The 23,572-nt window shown below is 48.6% G+C and overlaps 2 protein-coding genes across 4 annotated transcripts in view; one reads left to right on the plus strand and one right to left on the minus strand.

The window, feature by feature from the left end:
- The first annotated feature begins 202 nt into the window (after positions 1 to 202).
- On the plus strand, positions 203 to 10,267 carry LAMP5 (lysosomal associated membrane protein family member 5). Its single transcript, XM_002196524.7, has 6 exons — positions 203 to 493; positions 769 to 941; positions 1,083 to 1,214; positions 1,294 to 1,399; positions 2,835 to 3,023; positions 9,128 to 10,267. Exons 1-6 carry the CDS (start codon positions 454 to 456, stop codon positions 9,304 to 9,306), a joined length of 819 nt encoding a protein of 272 aa, XP_002196560.4. The 5' UTR covers positions 203 to 453; the 3' UTR covers positions 9,307 to 10,267.
- A 2,991-nt stretch (positions 10,268 to 13,258) lies between these two features.
- PAK5 (p21 (RAC1) activated kinase 5) overlaps positions 13,259 to 23,572 on the minus strand; it is a 159,582-nt gene continuing 149,268 nt past the window's right edge. For all 3 annotated transcript variants that reach the window (XM_030268801.4, XM_072927415.1, XM_002199129.6), the window contains 5 exons: positions 22,570 to 22,703; positions 20,740 to 20,866; positions 18,054 to 18,179; positions 15,984 to 16,118; positions 13,259 to 15,391 (listed from right to left, as the gene is read on the minus strand). In XM_030268801.4, coding sequence (XP_030124661.4) covers positions 15,236 to 15,391; positions 15,984 to 16,118; positions 18,054 to 18,179; positions 20,740 to 20,866; positions 22,570 to 22,703 — 678 coding nt within the window. In that variant the 3' untranslated portion in view covers positions 13,259 to 15,235. The remainder of the gene's footprint in view (positions 15,392 to 15,983; positions 16,119 to 18,053; positions 18,180 to 20,739; positions 20,867 to 22,569; positions 22,704 to 23,572) is intronic.

Below are 23,572 nucleotides of genomic sequence, written 5' to 3' on the forward strand. Positions count from 1 at the left end.
CTCCCAGCGCCGGCCCTGCCGGGATAGCGGGGAGCGCTCGGGGTGAGCCCGGCTCCTCTCCAGCCGCGCGTCGGGCGGCCCGAGCTCCCCGCGGGGATCCCCGGCAGCCTCTCCGCGGGTGCCTCGGCGCCTGAGGGGGGGAATCCCTTCTTCCCTCCTCCCTGCCCGGCTGCGCGTACGCCCCGTCCCTCGGCGTGGGCGCTCCATCAGCTCCGCCGGCATCTCCCCTCCTCCTCCTCCTCCTCCCCGCACACCCACACACTTTCCCCGTCCCTCCTCCCCGCCACTCCGCAGCAGAGTGCTTTTGCAGCCTGTGCGGCTCCTGAGAAAAGAGGTGTGCGGCTTTTTTCCCCCCCTCCTTTTTATTTTTAATTTTTTTTTTCTTTTCCCCGGAGCGGACCTTTCGGAGGAGCAGCTGCAGCAGCCGCGGCCAGGCCGGATCGAGCAGGGAGGATGGCCGGGGGGCGTCTCCCGGGGCTGCTTTTCATCTTGCGTGAGTACCTGGGTGTCGAGTCGCGACACGGAGCCCTGGCGCGACCAGGCAGCCGCTGGCGCTGACGGACTCGGTGCTGTCACGGCACCGGTCTCGCAGCCCCACCACCGCCTGCCACATCTCCTCCACCTGCTCTATCGCGGCAGGAACGCCCCGTCGCGATAGAGTAGCTTGCTCCAGCAGGCTCGGGGGTGGCGGGGGGTGTTAGGGTGAGAGGCAGAGGTTGGGGGCGCCGGGCCCGGGGCTGCCGGCGCTCAGCCCCGCTGTGCCCGCAGACGCCGCGGCTCGCCTGGCCGCCGAGCAAGAAGTTGAAAACCTCTCCGGGCTCTCCCCTAACCCCGAGAAGGACATCTTCGTGGTGCGGGAAAACCGGACGACGTGTCTCATGGCCGAATTCGCCGCCAAGTTCATCGTCCCGTACGACGTGTGGGCCAGCAATTATGTGGATGTGAGTGGGGGCCGGGGGCGGCCCGGGGGGTCCGGGGCTCCTGCAGGACCGGGGATGGCAGGGGACACACACACGCACACATCTGCCGGCAGTGCGGGGGGACTCGGGGTCGCCCCGCTGAGCCCCGCTCCCCTCTTGCAGCTGATCACGGAGCAAGCCGATATCCCACTGTCGCGGGGCGCCGAGATGAAGGGCAAGTGCGGCACGAACGAGTCGGAGCTGGAGCTCTCCTGGCTGGACCAGGCGTACACCCTCAAACTCTCCTTCCTGAAGGTACGGGCTTCCCGCACGCCGGGAGTCGGGCCGGGGCTGCAGCGGCTCCGCGGGGTCCTGACCGGCCCTGTCTCGGCAGGAGGGACACAACACTTCCCGGGGCCCGGAGGCGTCCTGGAAGCTCAGCCGGATCCAGTTCACCTACGACACCTCCGAGCGCACCTACTTCAAGGATGCCGTCAGCCGTAAGCGCCCGGGATCGGGGCTTAAGGGAGATCCCGGCGGGCGGGAGAGCGAGCGCGGGGCCGGGCTGCGAGGGGAGCACCCCGTGGGCTGTTCGCTAAATGTAGCTTACGGGAAAAAGGAAACCCCAAATCCTCCCGACAAAGCCGGGACCAGCTGCCTGGCTTAAACCGCAGATTTTTTTTTTTTTTTTTTTCTCAGCTGCGGTGTTTTTTGGGTTTGTTTTTTTTGTTGTTGTTTGTTTTATTTTTTTAATTTTTTTTTTTTTTTTTTTTTGTGTCTTCCCCCTGTTTTTAATCACCGCGGTTGTTGGGGAAGTGAGAGCCCAGCTCTGCCCGTTTGCTGTGCTGCCCGGGCTGTCCTGTGGGACCCAGGGCCCGAGGGGGTGGGACAGGGAGACACCTGGGCTGGAAAAGCTTGTCTCTTTTCCTGTGGGGAGATTATTTTTGAGGGTAATCCTCATGATGGTTCAATAGGTGGGAAAGCAGCAGTTCCCCAAGATAACCGAGATTGACATCAGTATCATTCTCCTACACATCTCTGCACACAGCAGCCTCCTCTTTTTTCACTGGGTTTCCATTCTTTTGGTTTTCATTTTGTTTTTGTTTCATTTTGGCTTAGGAATGTGTTGTCTTGAATTGAAAAATTAATATTGTCATTTGCAAATCGTTCTCCCTCAGGATTTTCCAACTCCAGTGAGTAGGGCGTTTAGTTGTTGCAATAGGGCATGCTGGTTTTGGGGCTGTTTCTCCACTGGTGTTTCCAGTGTTTGAGTCCCCAAAACACGGAGCTGGCCGTGCCGCATCAGCCCCTGCCCATGTGAAGCACTGATTGCCTTTCTGTGCTGCTGGAGGGGAACAAAGGGCTGCGGAAGAGCGGGAGGTGGAAGACACCCCTCATTCCACCTGGCTCAGCATTCGGCCTTCACTTGCAAAACAAGCTTGGTGTGATGGGAAAATATTTTCTCTAATTTATACTTGGGTGAAACGGTCCCGTTGTATTTTCAGGAAAGGCTTTATGGCCTGTCTTGCTTTGCGGTGTGGTCCCCAATGGCACTGCTCCTTCCCACCTGGATTCAGAGCCCAAGTGCAGCCTCAGAAATGGTTGTTTCCCAAATGCAGGGAGTACAGCCATAGTTCCGGGCTGAACCCTGAGTGTCTGTGCGCGGGAACCATTTCACCTCATGGGCTCCGGGCACTGTGACGGGAGCGGAGCAGGCGGCAGCGGAGCCAGCTCTGCGCCGTGTGGAGCAGCTCCGTGTGGGAGCTGCCCTGGCTGTGTGGGGTGTCCCTCAATAGCCGGGTCCCACCCCGGGAGGACACTGTGGGAGCGCTGCCGCATTGCGCCCCTGCCGTGTCACGCCCGCGTTCGGCTCCTTGCCTCTGTTCGTGGGGCCCCTCGGGGCCGGGGCCTGACCCGTGTGTGTCCCCTGGCCAGCCGGGAAGCACACGGCCAGCTCGCACCGGCTCTCGGCCCTGGTGACCCCTGCCGGGCGGTCCTACGAGTGCCAGGCGCAGCAGACCATCTCCCTCGTCTCCAGCGACCACCAGAAGTCCGTGCAGCTCCTGCTGTCCGAAGTGCGGCTCCAGCCCTTCGACATCCCCGCGGATTTTGTCTTCAGTGAAGGTAAGGAGCGGGCAAAGGCACGTCTTGCATCCCCGAGGTGCTGATGCTGCCACGGCCTTTGGGGATGTTGCAATGTACTGAAGGAATTTGGGTCCCACCCATTCCAGAGTAACGTTCCCCTGTCTGCAGTCTGTTACCAGTGCTCCCTGCAGTCCCTTCCAACCCATTCCTTGTCTCCATGGTCCCCCAAAAAGCTTTACAAATTCAGCCTAGCTGCGAAAACATGGGCTATCATGTATGTATGTTGACTTGTATTAGGACTTGTAGAGTCAGATTGCCAGAAACCTCCAGTGCAGCATTCCTGGGGAACCCTGCAAGGCTGAGGTGTCTCCTCTGCAGCAGAAAAATGCTTCAGCACAGCCCCAGGAGCTTCTTAGGGCTGCTGCACGCTGAGGAAGCTTGGGGCTGCAGTGGCAGGGAACGATGGGGGTGCACGTTCCTGGCTTCTGTTTGATTAATGCCCCTTGTGAGGGGAAGGAAGCGTAGCAGGGACTTCAGTGAAGCTCCTTGAGCACCAAACACATGGGATGCCATTCTGCTTATGGGATTCTTTAACATCCATGGTGGAGAAAAGAAAACTTGAGTTAAAACATGCCCTTTGTATCAAAGGGTTGCACTGGAGTCTGCAGCAATGCTGCCATGGGACGGGATTCCTGCAGTTTCAGCTTCCTTTATCCCAAGGAACCCATGGTGTTCCTCATCCCTGGCTGCCCCTTGGTTTTCCCATCAGGTTGAATGAGTCACTGTAGTCATACCTGGATTAGGTCAGGCCAGTCCAACTTCGTAGTGCTGCCTTAGCACAGAAATTAGTGAAGCCTGTTATTGTAACCAGGTGCAAATACAACGTGTAATGGCCAACTGTTTTAATAATGAGTTAGAAAATGGTGGTATTCAAGCCTAGCATTAAAAAGGTGGAGCTTTATTATTTTGCATGTGGGAAATATTTTGGAACACAATAAAAGCCCAGCACTGACTGCAGAGCTGAGGGATTGCACTCATAACTTGCATCCTCTCACTGATATCATAAATTCATGCTGTTGCATGTGCTGGCTCTGGCAGAGCTCTGCCTGGCTGAATTACTCATGGCAAAGCCAGTGCAATACTGAGTAGGTTTTATCCATGGGCAGGATGTTTTTGTATCAAGGTAGTACCACATTTTTCTTAGACTTACAGGGAGAAAAAAATAAAACTTAATAGTTTGATGTAATTTTGTTTTGTTGGCGTAGCTTTACCCTCTTTTTTCCTCCTGTGGATCCAGGATTCCTGCACACAGGGTTGGGCTGGGCAGACCTTGAGGGCTGAGAACAGTGTGTTTAAAATATGCAGGTCTGTGTCTCCATGATACCAAACTCGTGAAGTCCTAGTGCTCCCAGTTAAAACAACCAAACTCGGGGCTCACTGCCAAAGGAACCTACCTGCTGTTTTTGTGATATGCTCATTCCTGTCAGGCAGCAAATTTGTTTCTATTTTGTTTTCTCTTTTGTTGCTGTAATTTGGTGGGCTTTTCTTTTTTCCAGCACACAAAGAGATGGTGTTGGTTTAGCAGTCTTTAAACACATGGAGGGAATTCCTCCTCCAGAGGAATGGCTTCTCTTTGTCAAGCTCAATGGGGTTTTCTATAGTTGTTGCTCTCATTATCCAATTACACTCCTTTTTGTTGAATTCCACTGGAAGTTAACCAGCAGAGAGCACCTGGAGGGGTGGTCAGAGGTCCTGGGAGGTGATTTATCAATGGAGCTCCATCCAGGGCACTGCTGCTCTACCAGCAGCACTTCCCCTCCAGCTGAGCTTGTCCTTGGCACACACATGGCAGAACAGGATCCTTTGTGGGGTCTGAGAATTGCTGCCAATCTCAAATTATAGTAATTAGCCTTCTCCTTTTTGCTTCATTAATTTCCCATTAGGTAAAATTCCTATTAATTATGAACAAGCTACAGAACATTTTAAAATATTTTCGAGTAGAGAAAGAGACCTGCTAGAGCAGAAGAACCACCAAGATGCAGGAGGGTTGGGGCCCTTTTCCCACAGAGAAATGGGAGAAAGGTTTCTTCATTACTCCTGACAGTGTCCTGGTAGGGATAAATTAAAAAGCTTGTAGGCAATGATTGGATGGTCTTTTGGTTTTTTGAATTCTTAAATTCATGTGCTAGAGTGTTTTTTTTTTTTTTTTGAGACACTGCTTCCAACCTTCACAAATCCACATTTATTTATTTACATTTTTATTTTTCAATAGAGAAGCAGCAGAATTTTTTTTTCATTCAGAGTTTACTAACTTATTTTAATAGGGAAAGTGTATATACATTTTTCAGCTTAGAAGATGAGTAAAATGAGAGCTGGATCAAGAGGGTGGGAGAAGATTTAAACTGACAAAAGAAACCCAGAGAAACTGTCAGCTCTTTTGATTTTACATCTAAAAATATGAATATAAAGCAATACAATGAAAAATACTAATACAAAGGGATACAACACCTTATAATCAGAGACTGGGATCCTGGGGTGGCTCAGAGGGAGCTGTGACCTCCCACTTGAGGGCCACATTTTCTCAAGGTCCTTTGCCCCAAGGTGTGCAGCCACTTTCTAAAAAGCACCTGATCCTTATTTCTTTATTTGTTTTTTAAAGTGTTTACTTACAAACACCCATCTCAAAATCTCAGGAACCTTGTCATGCCGGACACAGCTGAGCTGTTTCTCCACCCCTTTGGACAATACCTGTGCTGATGCTCGGGCTCCTGCTGGTGCCTGCGGGAGGGCGCTGTGCCTTTGCCGGGTTTTGTGCCGCGTTTGCTCTGCAGAAGGATTCTGGAAGAGGAGAATGGGCTCTTAGGTGGTTTCACAGCCCGGTACTGGAATTGGGTGAACGCTCACCATAGAAACCGTGGCAGTACGTGAGCCTGGGAGGAGGCACAGCACAAAGGAACGGCGAGGAACGTACCTAAACACCTCCTTTGTATCCCTCTGCAGTGGGTGTTGCACGGGGCAGGGACTGGGTGACACCACCCCGGCAAAGGGGTGGCCCCGCCGTGTTCGGGACGCAGCAGAGCTCCCAGCATCGCCTGAAATGCCTCTTTTTTGCCAGGGACCTTCTTGCTTCCCTGGACTGAGGGTATACCCCGGTAATTTGGGAAATGATGAGATCCCTGTGACCTGGAGCGAAATACTTGGGAAAATTTGACAGAAAGGGCTGTTTTCCTGCAGGGTCATTAATTTTGAAATCATAGTTTTTCCCAGTGCAGTGGTTCTTCTTTTGTCAAGCATCAGCCTAGCCATACCAGATGGGGTTGAAGGTCCAAATTTGCCTGCCATGGATTTTATGCAAACCCTTCTCCCCTCCTGTTCCCCCTTTGCCTTTTCCTGTGCTGATGGAGCAGGAATGATACCTGCTACCTGCCTGCTGCCCTGCCCGGTTGTGGACCTCATTGCCTTTGCTTTGAATTCTTGGGGTGAAAAACGCTTCATTTGAATTCCTGGGGTGAAAAATGCTGTATAAATGTTAAAGTATCTTGTTATAAATGTGAAAGTATTTTTATTCATCGTAAAATTATGTGGATTAACATGATATTAATGTTAAAATAGAGAATTCATCCTCCTAGAAGTGAGCACCCAGAGAGCCTCACTTCTATTGCAGATGTGTTTGTGCTTTGCACTTTGCACTTCCCAGTGCCTCCATACTGGGTCCCCCCATTCCCATTCCCCCTGAAGTCTCCAAAGAACCCAGGCTTGGGTGGTCTGCTCCAAAAGGAGAAAATGGATGTTTCTGGCAAGGAGAAGGTGTGGGTAGGGCAGAGGCAGCTGCAGAGGTGCAGTAGGTCCAGCTGGGTTTGGGGATGTGCTGCTGGAGACTGACAGCTTTGCTTCGTGCTTTTTTTTTTTTTCTCCAGCCTGTTGGCTTTCTTTATTATTTTATTTTAATCCTGTTAAAATTGTGTTACGATAAAGAATGCTCTTCCCTGGTTGCTTGCAGGAGCTGACACCTTTTTGAGTCATGACATAGGCCCTTAAAAACAGCTGTGGCTTTCTGTGGACCACGGATCCCTGGCCACATCCTCTGGAGTGTTTTGTGCCCTGCAGCCGGTTTGTTTTGGCAAAATTTGGTGGAATTCAAATGTTACAAGTGGGTACTTTAGAGCTGGGTCTTTTTTCTGCACTGGTGCTTTCAGCTTTGCCTTCTCCACTGGCTGCAGTCCCCCACATCCAGCCCATTCTCCTGGAGTATTCTTCTTTAGGGAAAGGTGTGGAAAACCCAGTGTGTTTGAGCACTGGGAATCCTCTCAGCTGGGTTTCCAGCAGATTTCTTTCCATCTTCAGTTTGGTTTCAGCTAAGCCACTTGCTAAGCAAAAATCAGTGTCCAGCCACAGTGATCTCCTGCTCATTGGCACCTCAGTACACTCTGTCTGCAGCCATGTGGGGGTTGCACAGGAACTCCTGGAGCTTCCCATGGGAACGGTGCTGCTTTGTACCTGTGGGGAGAGGGGTCAAAGCAGCCCTGGCCCCACAGCACTGCCCGGTGAGTGGCTTTTCCTGCAGTTAGCTCAGCCTGGGCTTGTGTCCCTGCGAGCTGCTCAGGCCTTAGCATCCAAAACTGGAAACAATTCCACAGAGCACTAGAAACCCAGTTTTGGGAGCTAAGTAATCATTAGGATTTCTCCCCCCATTCTCCTTACTACAAACAAACAAAACCCCTGCATTGCAGCAATTGCTGAATTGCTTTGCCACAGTCTTGGTGATTAATCACTCCTCTGGTGAAACAGTGAGCAACTGGAACTGAAAAGGATGTTCTTTTGTGTTAGACAACATTCCACTTTTGATTTTTTTTTGTTTTACCTCATTTACAGCTTGAAATGTTTCCTGATGCCATCTCTGGGAGGAGGCTGCACTCCAGGAGCAATGAAGCTCCTGGAGGTGCCGGCACCGCTGGAGATGGGTTCCTGCTGTCACCTCCTGCCTGGGCCTGGGGGTCTCTGGGTTTCTCCTGCTCTTTGCCACATGCTGTTAGATTTGTGGAGCGTTTGCTCTTCGTGGTTATTGCAGATCTCTGCAATCAGCTGCCCGGGGGACCCATCTGGACAGTCTTTATTGTATTCACTCATCTAACACACAGCCTTTCTATTTTCCCTTTTTGTTTTCCTTAAAGTTGTCATTGTTTTCATCACGTTTCTAATATGATGAAGAACATGAGCCAGAGAATTGTCCTTCCTCTATCACGTATCTTTTTTCCCCCCCAAAATTGGCATTTTTCTTCTTTTTAGCCTGGCAGCCCCACCTCAGCAGCATGGGCCTTGCCTGTCCATCAGCATGGAGAAGCAACAATCCTGTGGGGAAAAATGTGCATCATGACCCTGTCACTCTGGCCTGCAGTAGACTCTGGAAGTGTAAAGGAGCTGAGCCAGGATTGCCAGTGTACCATGTTTCCTAACCTTAGTGGCCTTTTCAAGCTCAACAAAAAAGTATTTTCCCATTGTATCACTATTTTCTAGTGGTTTATTAGGCTATGGCAGAGACTCACCAGTCAGAGACAAGAACACTGGCAGGGCTCACGTTTCTTCTGCTGCTCCTTTGGTGTATTTGGTGGACCATGGGGGGTGCTGTTTGACACAGACACAGCCCTGTGCTGTGCCAGGGCTGGTGCCATTCCCATGGGGAGCTAATGGAGAGGGGCAGCAGCGCTGTTGGACCTCTGCCAACTTGCAGGTAGAGGAAGACTCTCTGGATGATGTGCAGGGTCAGTCTGGTGCAGAATTAAAGCCTTACTGATGCTGAGGCCTCTCCAGACACTCTGCCTAAATAAACAAAGCAGCTCTTCAGCTCAGGAAACTCAGACTTCAAGCTGCCCCATTCTCAACAAGGCCATTGGTGTGTGGCACAGAGGGCTGAGCTTATGGGCATGGAAGTGTTTTTCCAGTGTGTGGGCTGGTTTGATAGATGTAGCCTCTCCCTGTATTGTGAGTGATTCCACTTTGCTCCAACGTAACTGATTTTCTCCCTGGGGCTCCGTGGGCAGCTGCGGCCGCTCCATCCTGCACGGAGCCGTGACGGGGGAGCTGCTGGCAGCACAGCTCACAGCATCTCAGCCACGTCCCTCTTTCCCCTCTTTCTTCCCCTGCAGAACACAAGTGCCCGGTGGACCAGAGGGAGCAGCTGGAAGAAACCCTACCCCTGATCCTGGGGCTGATCCTGGGGCTGGTTATCGTGATCACCCTCGGCATCTACCACATCCACCACAAGCTGACAGCCAGCCAGGTGCAGATCCCTCGGGACAGATCTCAGTACAAACACATGGGATAGGGAGCAGGACCGAGCAACCCGAGCATTTATCAGGTAGAAAAAGCAAAAGCACTTTTTTCTGTGGGTGAGGAAAGGTTCTGGGGGGGGCAAGGGATGGTATTCACAGCACCTAATCCTGAGTATTTAATGGAGACACTCTGGCTAAGGCTTGGCTTTAACACAGACTCTGTAAGGAGACTTAGTGTCTGAGATGTCTGTAGGTGGTTTGAATACCTTCTTTAAGCAGCTGGACTGATCATTTGGAAACCGAAATGCTTCACATGTCAGAGTTTCACACTGGGAGCACAATTAGCTTTCTTGTTTTATTTATTTTTTCCCCTTTCCCCATCTCAAGAGGTTCTTACCTCCCCCTGCATCACCTTTGGAGCATTCAGCCCTCCGCGTTCCTGTCCATGAAGGAAGCAGGGCTGGGAGACAGAGCCATTGCACAGGGCTCATTCGGGCCCTCTAATGAAGGGACTCAAATCACATCCCCTAGTTTGCACTCATGTTAAGAAAAGCATGGAGGCAAATGCAGGTGTGCTTTGGGAAAAAAAAAAAAAAATCAAGGTCAGTAATTCCAGTGGAGCAGATCACAGCTGTGAGCTGACCCCACACTTGAGACTGAATGAAGAAAGTTTGTTTTTGCTTCTTGAGCCACATCTGAACTAAACTTAGAAAAAAAAAAAAAAGTGTTGATACACAAATTATAAAGTGCTGTGCTACTGCAAGTCAACTGAGAAATGCTTCTGGCTGGGCATCCTGCACGTATTGTGATTGTGGTGAGATGTTACATTGCTACCTGCAACTGATAATTTTCACAACAAAACAAAAAAGAGGAAAAGAAAACAGTAATGTTAAAGCTACTATGCAGATTATTCAGGTATAATCTACTGTAACAGAAATAATATAAGGGAACCCTTGAAATTTATCCTTAAATGTAGACAATTTTTAAAATTAATTAAAACGTGTACATACGTAATGCTTGATTTGCCTTCTTAATTTGAAATGATGTAATGCTTTGTACTCACTCGATGGTACCAATGGAATCAGAACACAAATGCATCATTTGAGTGGATGGCACATGTAGGATTTATTTCCAGCAGTGACTGTACTGCAAACAGCTTGGCAAAGACACAGTGGTGGGTCAGTACTCTGTGACTTGTTGGTTGACCCTAATTTTCTTCTCTCTCGGTTGTTTTTCCTGTGTGTTGTGTTGGCAGTGATGTGTTTTATTCTGGTACAGTCCAGTTCCCACTGAACCTTTTGACTCCACCTGGCTCCAGTTGTTACCTCAGCAGGAATTAGTCCAGGCCTTGTGTCAATTTAGGGTATGGAAAACACTTCCCTGTTCTTACACCAATTTGATTCAAACAGAGATTGATTGTTTTCTTTCAGCTTAAAACTCAATCAAAGAAAAATAGTAATTTCAATGTTGGAAAAAAGCAAGAGAAGAAACTTTAACTGTTCTTTAATGCTGTAGTCTCCTCCAAAATTTCTGAGTTTTTTGATGAAAGTGGATGCAGCATAAGCCTTTAGTCCTGCCTTATTCCTGGTCTCATTTCTGTGCTATGCTCAGCTGTTTTCTCATTTGGATGCAAAAAGCTAAATTATGGTACTAATGATGATTGTGGCTTTGCCCTTTTCCTTTAGAACTGCAGTGAAAGGGTCCTGGGTGAGCTTTAGACTGACCAAGTGTCACTGCCTACAATAAGCTGGTAATTAAAAAACAAAATAAAAGGTTCCTTTAGAGACAGTTAGAAAAAGCCAGAGGTAGCAGGAGGGTGAGTAAAAGGATTAAAGGTTCATCCTTAATAGAGAGGAGTTTTGTCCTGCCTCACCCTTGTCTGCCTTGGGGCCAGGAAGGCTCTCCCAGGCAGCTCCCATCAGCCAGGCACATCTGCCACCGTGACCTCCCAAAGAATAACCCAATACAGAAAGGCAGCCAACAGCTGAGCTGCAGATGCCAGAGGAGCCCCTCTGCTGCCATTTGTCTCCTGGATCGGCCATTCTGGCAAGGGGCTGTGGGAAAGGTGGGAGAATGCACCCAGCTGCAGCCATCCCAGTCACTCAGAGGACATTCCTACCTGGCTGGCTTCCCCCCTTGGAAGAGGGGGGAAGTTCAGGGGGCTCACATGGAGCTGCTGAGGGCAGCAGGACCTGGGGTGTGGCTGAGCTGCCGAGTGTGGGTGCAGGAGAGGCAGTGGCTGGGGACACCGTGCCCAGGCTGCTCTGGGAGGTGGCTGTGCCTGTCCAGGGAAGGCTGCTGGTGGGTTTCGGTCCCTTGGTGTGGCTTCTCCTGTTCAGCACATGAGCAAGACCTGCCTGCTGTAACAAGGAGATGCTCCCAAAGATCTGCATGGATTTAAGATGGAAAAAAGGCTGATTATGGTGGCCTCTGTGAACTGTCATTAATGCATCCTGTGCTGACCTTGTCAGGGCACTCACAGGGACTGTCCCTGCCTGACCCCAGAGCACTGAGGTGGTGCAATGGCCATTGGATGGGGACAAACCTCCCCAAAAGCTGATGCTGTTCCTGTGCCTGCTTGAAGGGCTTCTGCTCCTTTTCATGTCAGATGAGGGTTTCCCTTAGGAAGCCCTTGGCAGCACCTTCAGGGGGTGAGTGTGTCTGTAAGCTATTAGGAACGCAGTTCCAGGAATGCACTAACTAATTTCTTATTTTTCTGAACTGACAGAATTTTTTTTTTTTTGTTGGACTGAAATGTTTTTGCTTTTTGGGTAAGAAAGGAAAAAGAAACAATAATTTAGTCTCAGTAACAATTTGTGTCCCATACTGATGTATCTTTGTTGAAAAAGAGTTATTTAAGTTTTGGGTGAAAACTTTTTAAATCTTTTCATTCTCCCCATCCTTTTGCTCACATTTACTACAACTGATCTGAATTCTCCACTGCTTTAAGCTTTTCAAGCCTATTTATGAAAAATTATTTATGAGAGAGGTTATGTCCAGCTTCACTCCAGCCTGTCAAACTGCAGCACCATCTTCAGGATGGCAGCACTTTGTTGTGATTTAATTTTGTATTTAGCTTTCATTTATTGATGGCTTTTTATGGGTGAGCTGCAAATTGAAAGCTTTGCTTTATAGCTGTTTATGAACACAGCAGTAGAAGGTGGATAAATACACCTTATCACCCCACTGAGCTCTGTGAGGACCTGTAATAATTAGGCACTTACTAAAGCAGCTGCTAATGACTTACAGAGTACTTGTGATTAGAACTTTAATTATAAATTACTGATGTATTGCTGAGGAGGGGGCTGACATAGCCAGTAAATGTCCTGGCCTCTGCTGCTAAAATTAGGAGTATCTGGGAGTAGTTTTAGAACTGTGAGCTCAGAAATAGCCATCATTCCTTAGTGACAGGTGGGAATCATTTCATTGGAATATCCCGTCATACCTGGAGCGTGGCCTCAGCTTGTGAGTGAATGGATGCTCTTCACATGCCTTATTTATTTGTTTTTAGGTCATGGCATTACATTTTTTCAGTGTATTTTGAAGTATTTACTGATGTCAGAAACCAAAAGTAATAGAAATCCTCATTTGTAAGGCTTGAAGATAGCAAATAACATTGTAGATTCATCAGGTGACTGGTGCTGCTGGGGCAAGTGGGAAGAATTGCTGTCAGTAGCTGTGAGAGATCAACAGCTGAGAGATAAAAATCAGAGATGTGTAAGGCAAAAAAAGAAAGGGATTATTTAGGGGATAGAGAAAGGAAGGTGGAAGTGCAATGACACTTAGAAATCACTTGAGGCAACTCTATAAATCACTATTTATATATATGTATGTGTATTGTACACATGTGTATCTTGTATATATATATATGCATATGTGTGTGTATATATACAGATATATGAACATTTTTTTCTTTATCTGCTTGGTCTGGTATTGTGGAACTGAGTCAAATCTATAAAGTAGAAAAAAGGCATGGGGAACAGAATACCACACTGAAACTTAAAGTGTTTATTAATTAATTTATTGAACTTGCATGTGCATTTGTCTCACCAGTAGCTGGTGTTCACAAAATAAACCCCTTTGAAATCGACAAAACTCTCAGTAAACTTGATGAACACTGCTTAAAGTATCTAATGATAAGAAAGTCGCAGAAAATTCTTGACTTGTACAGCCTCAAATGTGCTGAATATTGAAGAAAAAACTCCCACCAACCCCCTTTTTTATTCAAAGATGGTTAAAAAAGGTAATTTTGTAGCTAGTACTAAGTTGTGCCGTTGCCTGGACTGGTGCAGCCTGGTTTCCTGAGTTGTCAAGACTACAAAAGAGAGCCCTGGGAGGCTGGGGGTGCTCCCTGCTGGGTGGGCTCCGGGAGCCAAACACATTTTCTTCAGTCTCTTCTTCAAATGTGCAAACAGGGGTAGGGAGAGAGAGCACTGGGGATAAGACACTGGTGTAAGAACAACTATTCCATGTTCCAGATAATCCTTATCTCCTTTTTCCTTTTTTTTTAATTGCTTCTCTCCCTCCAAATATTCTTTAAGGGCAGAACTAAAGGAGCTTCTTTACTATTGGCAACTCTTTTCTCCCAGAGGAAGATTTTTAAGCAACAGCTCCTGCCAGATTTAGATGTTTGGTTATAATTTACTACAATAAATAACAATTAATTAACAATGAAATTTCATATTAAGAAAGAAACTGTGTTTTCACAAAGTTGGCTTTGTGGTTCTTAAAGATACCATAAAATGAGGTCAGTAAGAAAAAAAAAACCAAACTTGAAAAACATGGCTTTTGTATTATACATAATTAAAAACAACTAATCATCAATAAATAAAATTAGTTTCTCATTGAAAGAATTATGAAGCACTTCTAAAAATTTTAAAGGCAAATCTATTTAGGCTTACAGTTAACATGCAAAGTCATCCAACAAATAACACAAAATTGTACCGCAGTAGTCAACTGTTGCATCAACATTCAGAAAGGTCTAGACAGCAGCACGACTTCTCTGGCAGCACATCCCAACCCATCCCATCCCCTCCCCTCCCACTGCTCTGCCTGAGCTCCGGGGCTTCCTCCCGAGTGGGAGGAGGAGCTCCTGCTCTCCCTCTCCAGTGCCAGAGCGTGACAGAATTCATGGAAGCCGCTGTGGTGGCAGAACCGGCCTTGTGGTGGCACGAACAAAGAGGGATCAGCCCAGGCTGGGAGGCCCCCTGGGCCACGGCTGGACAGGGCTCCCAGCCAGGGGGCAAAGGGGAGACCCTGACCACGGCTGGGCTGGGGCTGCCACTGTCACCGAGTGCCCCAAGACAGGCACTCCTGCCACCATCAGCTATCCTTGGCTCTTCCAGCTGCCGTGAGGGCGGGATGAGCCCCCTCTTCACCCTACGGAAACTCTGAAAACCTTACAACTTCCTAAAGGTGGAAAGGTGGCTGTGGTTTCTTTTTTTTTTTTTTTTTTTTCTTTCTCCTGTTTTCAAAAGGGTTAAAAAAAGTAAGAAACTTCTCAAATTCTTGCTCGCTAAGTTACACTTATTACTTAACTAACACAACAGGTACATGACAAAGTACTGCAAGTTATCAAAACGTACTGTACAGAAAATTACAAACTTCTTGCAAAATACATTGCGCTGCTCTGACCGAGATAAAAAGTGCTTTGTTTTGTCAGAAAAGTGTTCTTCTGAAACAGAAGTGCCGCAGCCTGCGGTGAAGTTCAGCTGTTCCGCTCAGGTTGTGTTACGTTTCCCCGGCTGGTGCTCGGTGCCCCCCGCCCGGCCGGCGCAGCAGCCGCGGTGCTCGGAGCGCGGAGCCAGGACTGCTCCTGTCCTTGGCACGGCGGGAGCAGGGAGCACTGCCCGGCCTTTGGGGGTTCTCTGTACACGCGGCGTTTCCACAGGGCTGCTTTCCTCCTCAAGGCTTTCCTCCTCCCTGCCTGCGGATCCCGCGCGCCGTGAGCCAGGCTCTGCACTGACCCCTTCCCAAAAAGCTTCAGCGGTGCCTGTGCTGCCTCATGAGGGGCACGATGCAGGAAGGGGGCCCAGCCAGCTTGAGGAAGGGGTGTCTCAGCAGCTCCTGTGCTGTGGCTCTCTGCGAGGGCTCCCGCACCAGCATCGAGTCCAGGAAGCCCCGGAGGACCGAGGAGACCTGAAACACCACACTGGCATTAGGGGTGGGAAAAACACCCCTTTCCAGCTGTGCTGGCTCTGTGCATGCTGTTTTTTTGGGAAGAAAAGGGACACTCTGCTCTTGCCTACTGCAACAGCTGTGCTGAGCAGAAGGGCAGTGGGTCTCTGCTGATGTTTGGAGTATTGGGTATCAACTGGGGCGCAGAACAGCATTAAGGTAGGCTGAGGGCCCAGGTCTGATGGAAACACACCCTAACTGGGAGATGCCCAAAGGCTTTGGTACCTCACATGGACGTACCAACCCACCTGCAAGCAGGGCCGATGAGCTGGGCTGCTCTGGTCCTTGGGCAGGGTGGGGAGCAGAGGGAGCGTGAGGCTGTGCCCAGCTCCCTTTGCCATCACTAGCTGCAAAAGCAGTGCCAGGGTCAGGCACAAATGAGGCCATGGCTGATAGCTTTAGCTTCACTTCCTCCCCACAGGAGTCCTGTGTGGGACCCACTGCTCAAGGTGTCCCTTTAGAGATGGACGTGAGGGTTTGGGCAGGCAGGTATGTGCCACCAGCGTCACTGCCCACGGGCCTGTGCCAAGCCCCAGTGCCAGGGAAGGCTGACCTTGTGCATGTCCTTCACGCGGGGCGGCAGGTTGTCCCGGATGCGGCGCATGGCCTGCAGCGGCGGCTCGTTGAAGTAGGGGGGCTCCCCATCGATCATCTCGATCACCATGATGCCCAGGGACCAGATGTCCACCTGGAACACACACAGGGCTCACGGGCACTGCTGGCCAGAAGGCTCCGCACTGGGGACCGTGCAGAGCCCGGTGCTGGCTCCTGCTGCTGCCTGCCGAGCCAGCAGTCTGGACAGCCCATCCAGCACCATCCAGCTTTCTTTTTTACCCAGCCAACCATGACTTTCCTTCTGAGCAGTGAGTGCCTTGACAGAACACACTAGCAAGGGCTTACAAACCAGGGTCTGTAGCTGGCTGCCCACTGGAAGCTCCATGCCTTGGAGAGGTTGTGTCCTGCTGCCCTGCATTCCAGCTGCACTGATGTGCACCCCCAGGCTGGCTCTGCAGCTGCTGGAGAGCAGGGCACACTTCAGCTGCTGTGAAATCGCTTACTCTATTCCCCTGAAGCTTAAAGACTACGGGAACTCCATTCAACACCCCAAGGCAATGCAACCGCCACTACAGCCAGGCTTGTTTACAGCCAGCACAGGTAGCGCATTATATAAGACCTTTGGAAAGTGATTCAGCCCCAGCTCAAACAAAAATTTTTTTTTTTCTTAGTCCTGGCCTGCTGCAGAGCTGCTCCAGAATCCCAGTCATCTGATGACTGTAATTCCTGTCATTTGCCAACCCAAATACAGCCAGGGCCAATTAATTCTGTTTTTTGCTCTTTTGCCAACACTATCCTTTAGCTTAAATCCTTTTTTCCCCTTTCCCTTCTGGTGGGGAAACTTAATGCAGCCCTAAGTTCAGCCACTTTATAATCCCCCTAAGCTATTAATGGGCTAATAATAGTTGATGCTATTATCTCTGGAATGTCTTCTCCAACAGCACAGATCCTGGGTGGAGAGCAGTGCCTGCAGGGTGCTCTTACTGTGCCGTGCCAGAGCAGTGTGAGGATGGAGCAGCTCCTGCTCGGCTCATCTCCCCTTCCCTGTGTAAATCTGTATTTCTAGAGGTCTATATTCTGTATAGGTGTGTGTATGTGAAGCTGTGTGTAAACACACCGTGTCCTGGTCGAGCTCTGCAGCTGCTCCTCTCAGGCAGCAGCTCTGTCCCCAGGCAGAGGAGCAGAGGCAGCCGTGTCCCTGCAGGGGAGGTGTGAGTCACTGTCACTGCTGCGCTGGGCACAGGGGATTGCTCCTCCCAGGCTGCCAGGGCAGGAGTGCCGTGACTCACAGCTGCCTAATGGATGGGCTGCGGCACTGCAGAGCTGCTGGGTCCCCCTTTCTTGCTGGGCTCCTCTGAAGGCTTCCAGTAAAAATGTGTGCATTGCCTCTCCCAGAACATCTGGCAGTGCTTGGAAGAGCTCCCACAGAGGTGCTTTTCCCACCCCTGTCTCCCAGCTGATGACAGCAATGACTGCAAGGCATGAGCCCGTGTGGAGACCAGTCCTACCACAGAGGGTGGCAGTGCAGCCCACCCAGCTGGCTCCAGACTTGGGACCCTACAGCAGCCGTGCTTCCCTGGCACTCCTCTGGAGGAGGGGAATGGCAGGAGGAAAGCAGAGTGGCCCAGTGCACACACTGATGGCACCGGGCTGGGCAGGAGGGGAGTGTGAGGTGGCTGCTGCTTTGTGCACACCTGTGACTGCAGCTCCAGCCTGCAGGTTTGGTATTAAATAGCAGCAAAGGGCCTTTCACAGTGTGCAAATGAGGCCAGCTTCCTTTACTACAGCACCCCAAGCCAAAATATGTAAAAGCATTGTACTGCTGAGAGTGCTAAATGGAGCTGTTATTTAATGACTTCATCCTGGGGAAACACTTTCAAACCAGGCACGAGGCAGCACTCTGGGGCAAACATAATCACTGCTATTTAGCCTAGTTGTGCAAATGCTTCTGAACTGCACAGCTCTGACACAGCTCCACGGGCTGGGATATCTCCTCTGGAGTGCCCCTGTGCTCACCTCAGTGCCAGAGGGAGTTGGGATATCCCCTCTGGAGTGCCCCTGTGCTCACCTCAGTGCCGTAGGGCAGGCGGGATATCACCTCCGGTGCCATCCAATAGGGTGTCCCAACCAGGGACTTCCTCCTGGGGACCTCCTTTGACACTTGGGCACAGAACCCAAAGTCAGACAATTTTATCTGTGAAAATAAGAAGTAAAAGCCCCTCTTGAGTAACAGGACAAACTCCTCCAGCTGTCGGGCCAGGGATGGAGCTGCAGCAATTTCCTGGGATAGGACAGCAGCCCAGCTCTGGAGGAGTGTCTGGAGATGGGAGCCCAGCCTGGGGAACATACAGCTCAATAAAATGAAAGAGGGATGTAGGAGAGTGGCACTGATGCTCATTCCTGATATCATCTGTCACAACCCATTGCCTGTCCACCAGCAAAGGATGTGGAGGTAATAGATGGCCTATAACACTTAAAAGGAAAACAAAATATTCCAAACAGAACCCCCATACTTGTAGTTATACATGTGATATCCAGTAATACACATATTCCAAATGACACCCATCCCTCCTGTGGTTCGTACCGGTTTGTACAATCTTGGAGATTGCCAGAAGATGTGGGAAACAAGTGACATTCACCCCATTCCTTTTTATCACCCAGAGAAAATAAAACCCCTTCCAACGGTTTGCCAAGCCCAGGACCTCACACTGTGGACTATCACCTCAAACTGTGGACTATCACTGAAGAAGCTGCCATCTTTATGCAGCGGGAGAGCAAATCTGGAGAAGGCAGGGAAGGGTACAAGACTCCTTGCCAAAGAGTTAACCTGTTCCCTTTGCTGGCAACTCGGGAATCAGTACTGTCCTTGAGTAGCTGTGGCAGTGACCTGAAATAGAAATAATGGGATACACAAGCACTCCGGAGAGCAGCTCTTGCTGCATCATGTGCCTGGCTCACACTTTTATCACTGTTTTTTTTTTAACAACAAAAATTATGGAAAATTATCACTTCCCCCTCTCTGTTGCTGTACAATGCCAAGGTGAAAATTCCACAACAAGCTGGTCTGAGGGTTGGTGGCATCACTCCTTCCAGAAGCAGCTCGCTCCTTAAGGCTAAAATATCTTTTTTTACCCTCTGAGTCCTTGGAGGCCTGGAAGCTCTCTTAGGGATTTTCCTGGACATTTTCCTAACCTCCATCACTGCACAGTCCAATGGTGACCCATGTCCAAGATCCACAGGCTGTGTATCCCATCAAGTACTCCATGTCTGGGGACACAAAGTAAGCCCAAACAGCCCCAGGACAACCGGAGTGGGAAGCTGCATAAATCCCTGCATTGTGTAGACTTACTCTCAGCACTCACTTGTCTTCTTTTGGATTCAGCACAGACATTACTTTTTTTAAAAGTTATGGATATTGTTTTTAACAGAATTATGAAATGATTGTTGATATTTCTAAAACAAAGCCAATAATAGCCAAGTTCTCCATGCTAAATGTATTTTTCAGTTTACAGGATGAAGAATGGAAGAAATAATGCATATTTTGGAAGCAGAGCCCAATCTTTTGTAGGAGCACAAGAGGTTTTGCATATCTATTGCTCATTGGAGTACATAAAAGACGACGATTTTCTAAAAAAAGATAATTGCACAACACAGCCATGAAGAAATCTGCAATGCAGATAATAAGGACTGGAGTAATGAGTATAATGAGGCACTGTATGCAGATCCTGAGCACAGATCAGATGTTATTTCAGCAACATGAACTGAAATCACAACTGAAAAACTCCTACACACATGGGATTTTCTTTCCTTGACAGGATTAAGAGGAGCAGCCTGTGGCTGCTGCAGGAAGAAAATCCCTCTCCCGTGGTGAAGTGGGTATCAAATTAGACAGGTGAGCCTTTGGCTATGGAGTCAGACCAGGCCTGGGAAGCCAAGAGCTTTACCTTTGAAAGGGGAAGGTCTGGATCTGGTTCCAAACCAAAACTCTTGGGCTCAGTCCAACCCTCCAGGTCTTGCCTTAGACAGATGTGTAAGGCCAGTGGAGCAACCCTTAATTTTTTTGTGTGCAAACCACGTTTTGTTTACTGAGCAAGACATGTGCAGCATTCTGTCCCCTTCTCCCCCTGCTCATTAACAACACAAAGACACAGCAAGTAACATACATCCAAGTGTGAGATAGGTTTTATCAAGCACCTTGGAAGTGTGAAAGCTACCCTTACCATCTGGGGAGGGTTTCAGCAGTAATGCAGATTATTTCCTATTTGCATAAATTGATGCTGGTCCTCCCAGCTAGCTTGGGGAAGCAGAGCACAAGTACAGAAACTGCTCAGTAAATGATAACTAAGTGTGGTAAAAAGGAAGTGTTTTTTGAAAGGCATCAGAGTAGGAGTGGTACAGCCCAAAGAGAGGTCTCCCATCACCAGATCATCACCCTTACTGCATAGTTTCCTCTGCTCTAGTGTGCTTTGAGGCTCCAATCCCTCCTCAAGTACTCTGCCTGCAGCACAGATGCCAATCACTAGTGAGGCCAAGCCTGTGTTTCTTTGATTCAGCTCTCCCACAAGTTATTCACACCCTCTAGCAAGTTACTTGTGGCTCACACCCACTGTTGCCCATGCCTGGGCTGCCTGTGGCTCACAGCCACTCTTGCCCAGCCTGGGTTGCTCCTGGCAGGCAGTGCTGTGCTGTGCTGTGCTGTGCTGTGCTGTGCTGTGCTGTGCTGTGCTGTGCCGTGCTGGCAGCTGGGTGCTCACCCTGCCGTCGCTGGTGAGCAGGATGGAGTCGCTCTTGATGTCGCGGTGGATGACGCCCTGGTGGTGCAGGTAGGACAGGGCCCTCAACACGGACACACACACCGTGGCGATCTGCTCCTCGTTCATCCTGCAACGGCACAGGGACACGGCTCAGGGTGAGGAGGGAAAAAGGCCTTGTGGGGAGGCACCAGCTCCCACCCACACCCCTGCACAGGAGATCTGTCAGGCAGTGCTCTGGGGGCCAATCTCTGCTCCTGTTTCTGGCAAAAAAGGGGAGGCAAGGTGTGGGGATCAGCCCTGCAGCGAGCTCTGGATTAGTCTTCCTGCTGAGTGTGCCCTGTGCTGGAGCCTGTTTCCCTCTGGGAAATCACAGAAATGCCTTATTTACAGTAAGCTCACTGCTTCCCAAGCAGGCATCACTACTGGAATAGAAACAGGTGTGGAATAAATATGAGGAAAAACGCCCTTAATTGTGTAGGCAAAACATGAGGCCTGAGTTGTAGCTCTTTGAGAGCACTTTTATACCTTCTATAAAAATATTCTGGGTATTTCAGCAGAAAAATAAACAAGAGTCCTCATTTCTGTGCACAGTTGAAAAACCCCATTGTGGGGTTGTTCTCTCAGGTACAGTGCAATGCCTGGCATGGGCTGTGCACCCTGGTGCCACTGTCCCGTCACTGATGTCCCCAGCATCTCTTTTACATGAGCAGAAGAACACCCGTGAAGATTTCTGCTTTTTGTACCATTTGCAGTATTTTAGCAGAATCTTTGAGGGAAGGTCATGCAATATAAAAAAAACCCAAAAAATGAGCGGATACTATTTTGAGTTAAAAAATAGATGACAGCTCTTAAGAAGTGGTGTTATGGGAACATCTGTTTGCTGTCAAACTTCTGTCAGAAACATCTAAGATAGAGCTTTTAATGGTTTGGCAAATACTTGCAATACTGTGATTTATTTCAGCACATAAGCTAAGGTAACACTCAAAAATAAAACATCTGTTTTATAACTCTTGATAGAATCTAAGAGCATCATTTAACTAGGAGAGCACAAATTTTTTAAATTTATAATTCCTTGCTTTTGTTCTTGCTCCCCTAAATATTCCCCTGCAGGTTTGATGTGGAAATTTTAATTTTCTTTCATTCACGAAGAAGAAATTAAATAAAGAATCCCTCTTTCCTATCTCATTTTATCCAGCTTATCAGAAGCAGATGAGCAAAGAGCAGATGTAAAGAGGGCTGTAAAATTTAATGTCTCCCCTCAGAAGAGGCAGAGCAGTTCCATACACTGCAGCTCTTCTGCTGGCTAATTTCCTACTCTAAAGGTGTGATATTAACTGAAATATGGGAATGTGCTCCACCATGAGCACAAATATTCTGATATAAAAACACTTTTCCCCTTATGTTTTGAGCTTGGTTTGCAGGTAACTTTTGTGAGGAGAAATCATCCTTAGAGCAGACATGGTTATGACAGCAAACCCAACAACACAGATCACCAAACAGGGAAAAGAACTTTTTTTTTTTTTTTTGCCACTGTAGGAAGTAATGGCTAAGAGCTGTGTTGGTGCTAAACTACCTCCCAAAGTGTTAGCAAATCCCCATGTACCAGCAGGCCCTCTCAGGTGTTTCTTTCCCTTTGGTTCAACAAATGCTGGTGTTCACAGGAATTAATCTGCAACTCTGGCTTATGATGATGGTACAGCAAGCATGGTACGAATGGGTATCATTCCGTGCCCATATACAATGTGTGGATCTCTATTTTATATGTGTTTATATGTGTATTTTATGCAGTTTCCTGTTTTCCTCTCTGCGTGTTGCACATCCCCAGCCCACCTGGTGTGAGTGACGATGTCTGTCAGAGCGCCGCCCTCCAGGAACTCCATCACGACCCAGAGCTCGTCCCCGACCAGGTAACTGTTGTACATGTCCACCACGTTCTCGTGGTGGTAATCCCTCATGATCACAACCTGCAGAGGCACAAAGGGATGAGTTGGCAATGCTGCAAGCTTTATCTGACACTTGTTTTGACCTTCTTTGTCACTGGTGCTGAAGAAAGGTTCTGTGATGAATCACATCCTCCCTAATCCTTATGCCAGCACATAAACAAAATCAATATATTTACATAAAAATATCAGTCATTGTAAATACATCAGGAGGAAGAAAGAATCTCTAGTTGATAGAGTATAAACAGTAGATAATTGTTTTACTTCAGCCTGTAGGAACAGACCTGTTTATTTAATTGGTTTTTGATTACCAATTGCTTTCAGTACAACAGATTTTTTTCTTTTTTTTGACCTGATCAATCACTCAACACATCAAAGTCACTTTTATCATGTAGTAAATGGTACTTTCCACAGATTTTCAACAGAATGCTGGAGTAAGTCTCCAGAAAACTCACTTAGAGACTTTTAAAAGGCTTACTGCTTTTTGTGTACTCTGAGTTAGACACACAGGAGAAATACCAACAAGAAATTCTCAAGAGATCAAACAACAAAAAACTTCACTGGAAACTTAAGAAAAATCAGAGAACTTTGGTAAAAATATTTTGTGCAACATTGAATCTATGTAAAACACTACTCAAAGCCATTAACTTGGCCCATTCAACTTGGCAAACTGTAAGCTTTTAATTTGATTTTAAGTCACTCGAAAATTCCGAGAAGAGGGAATTAGAAGGAGAAAGAGAGAAAGATAGAAAATACATAGAAAGATAGAAAATACATACAACCACCAACCCTGGGTTCCAGCACAGCTCAGAAAGTCCGAGAAAAAGTAGGGTCAAGATGTGATTGCCTCATGTTTGGCTTAAATACCCCTTGGCCTTCCTGGGCCCTTCTCC

This window comes from Taeniopygia guttata, chromosome 3 (assembly GCF_048771995.1).
Source record: "Taeniopygia guttata chromosome 3, bTaeGut7.mat, whole genome shotgun sequence".
In the NCBI taxonomy this organism is placed as follows: domain Eukaryota; kingdom Metazoa; phylum Chordata; class Aves; order Passeriformes; family Estrildidae; genus Taeniopygia; species Taeniopygia guttata.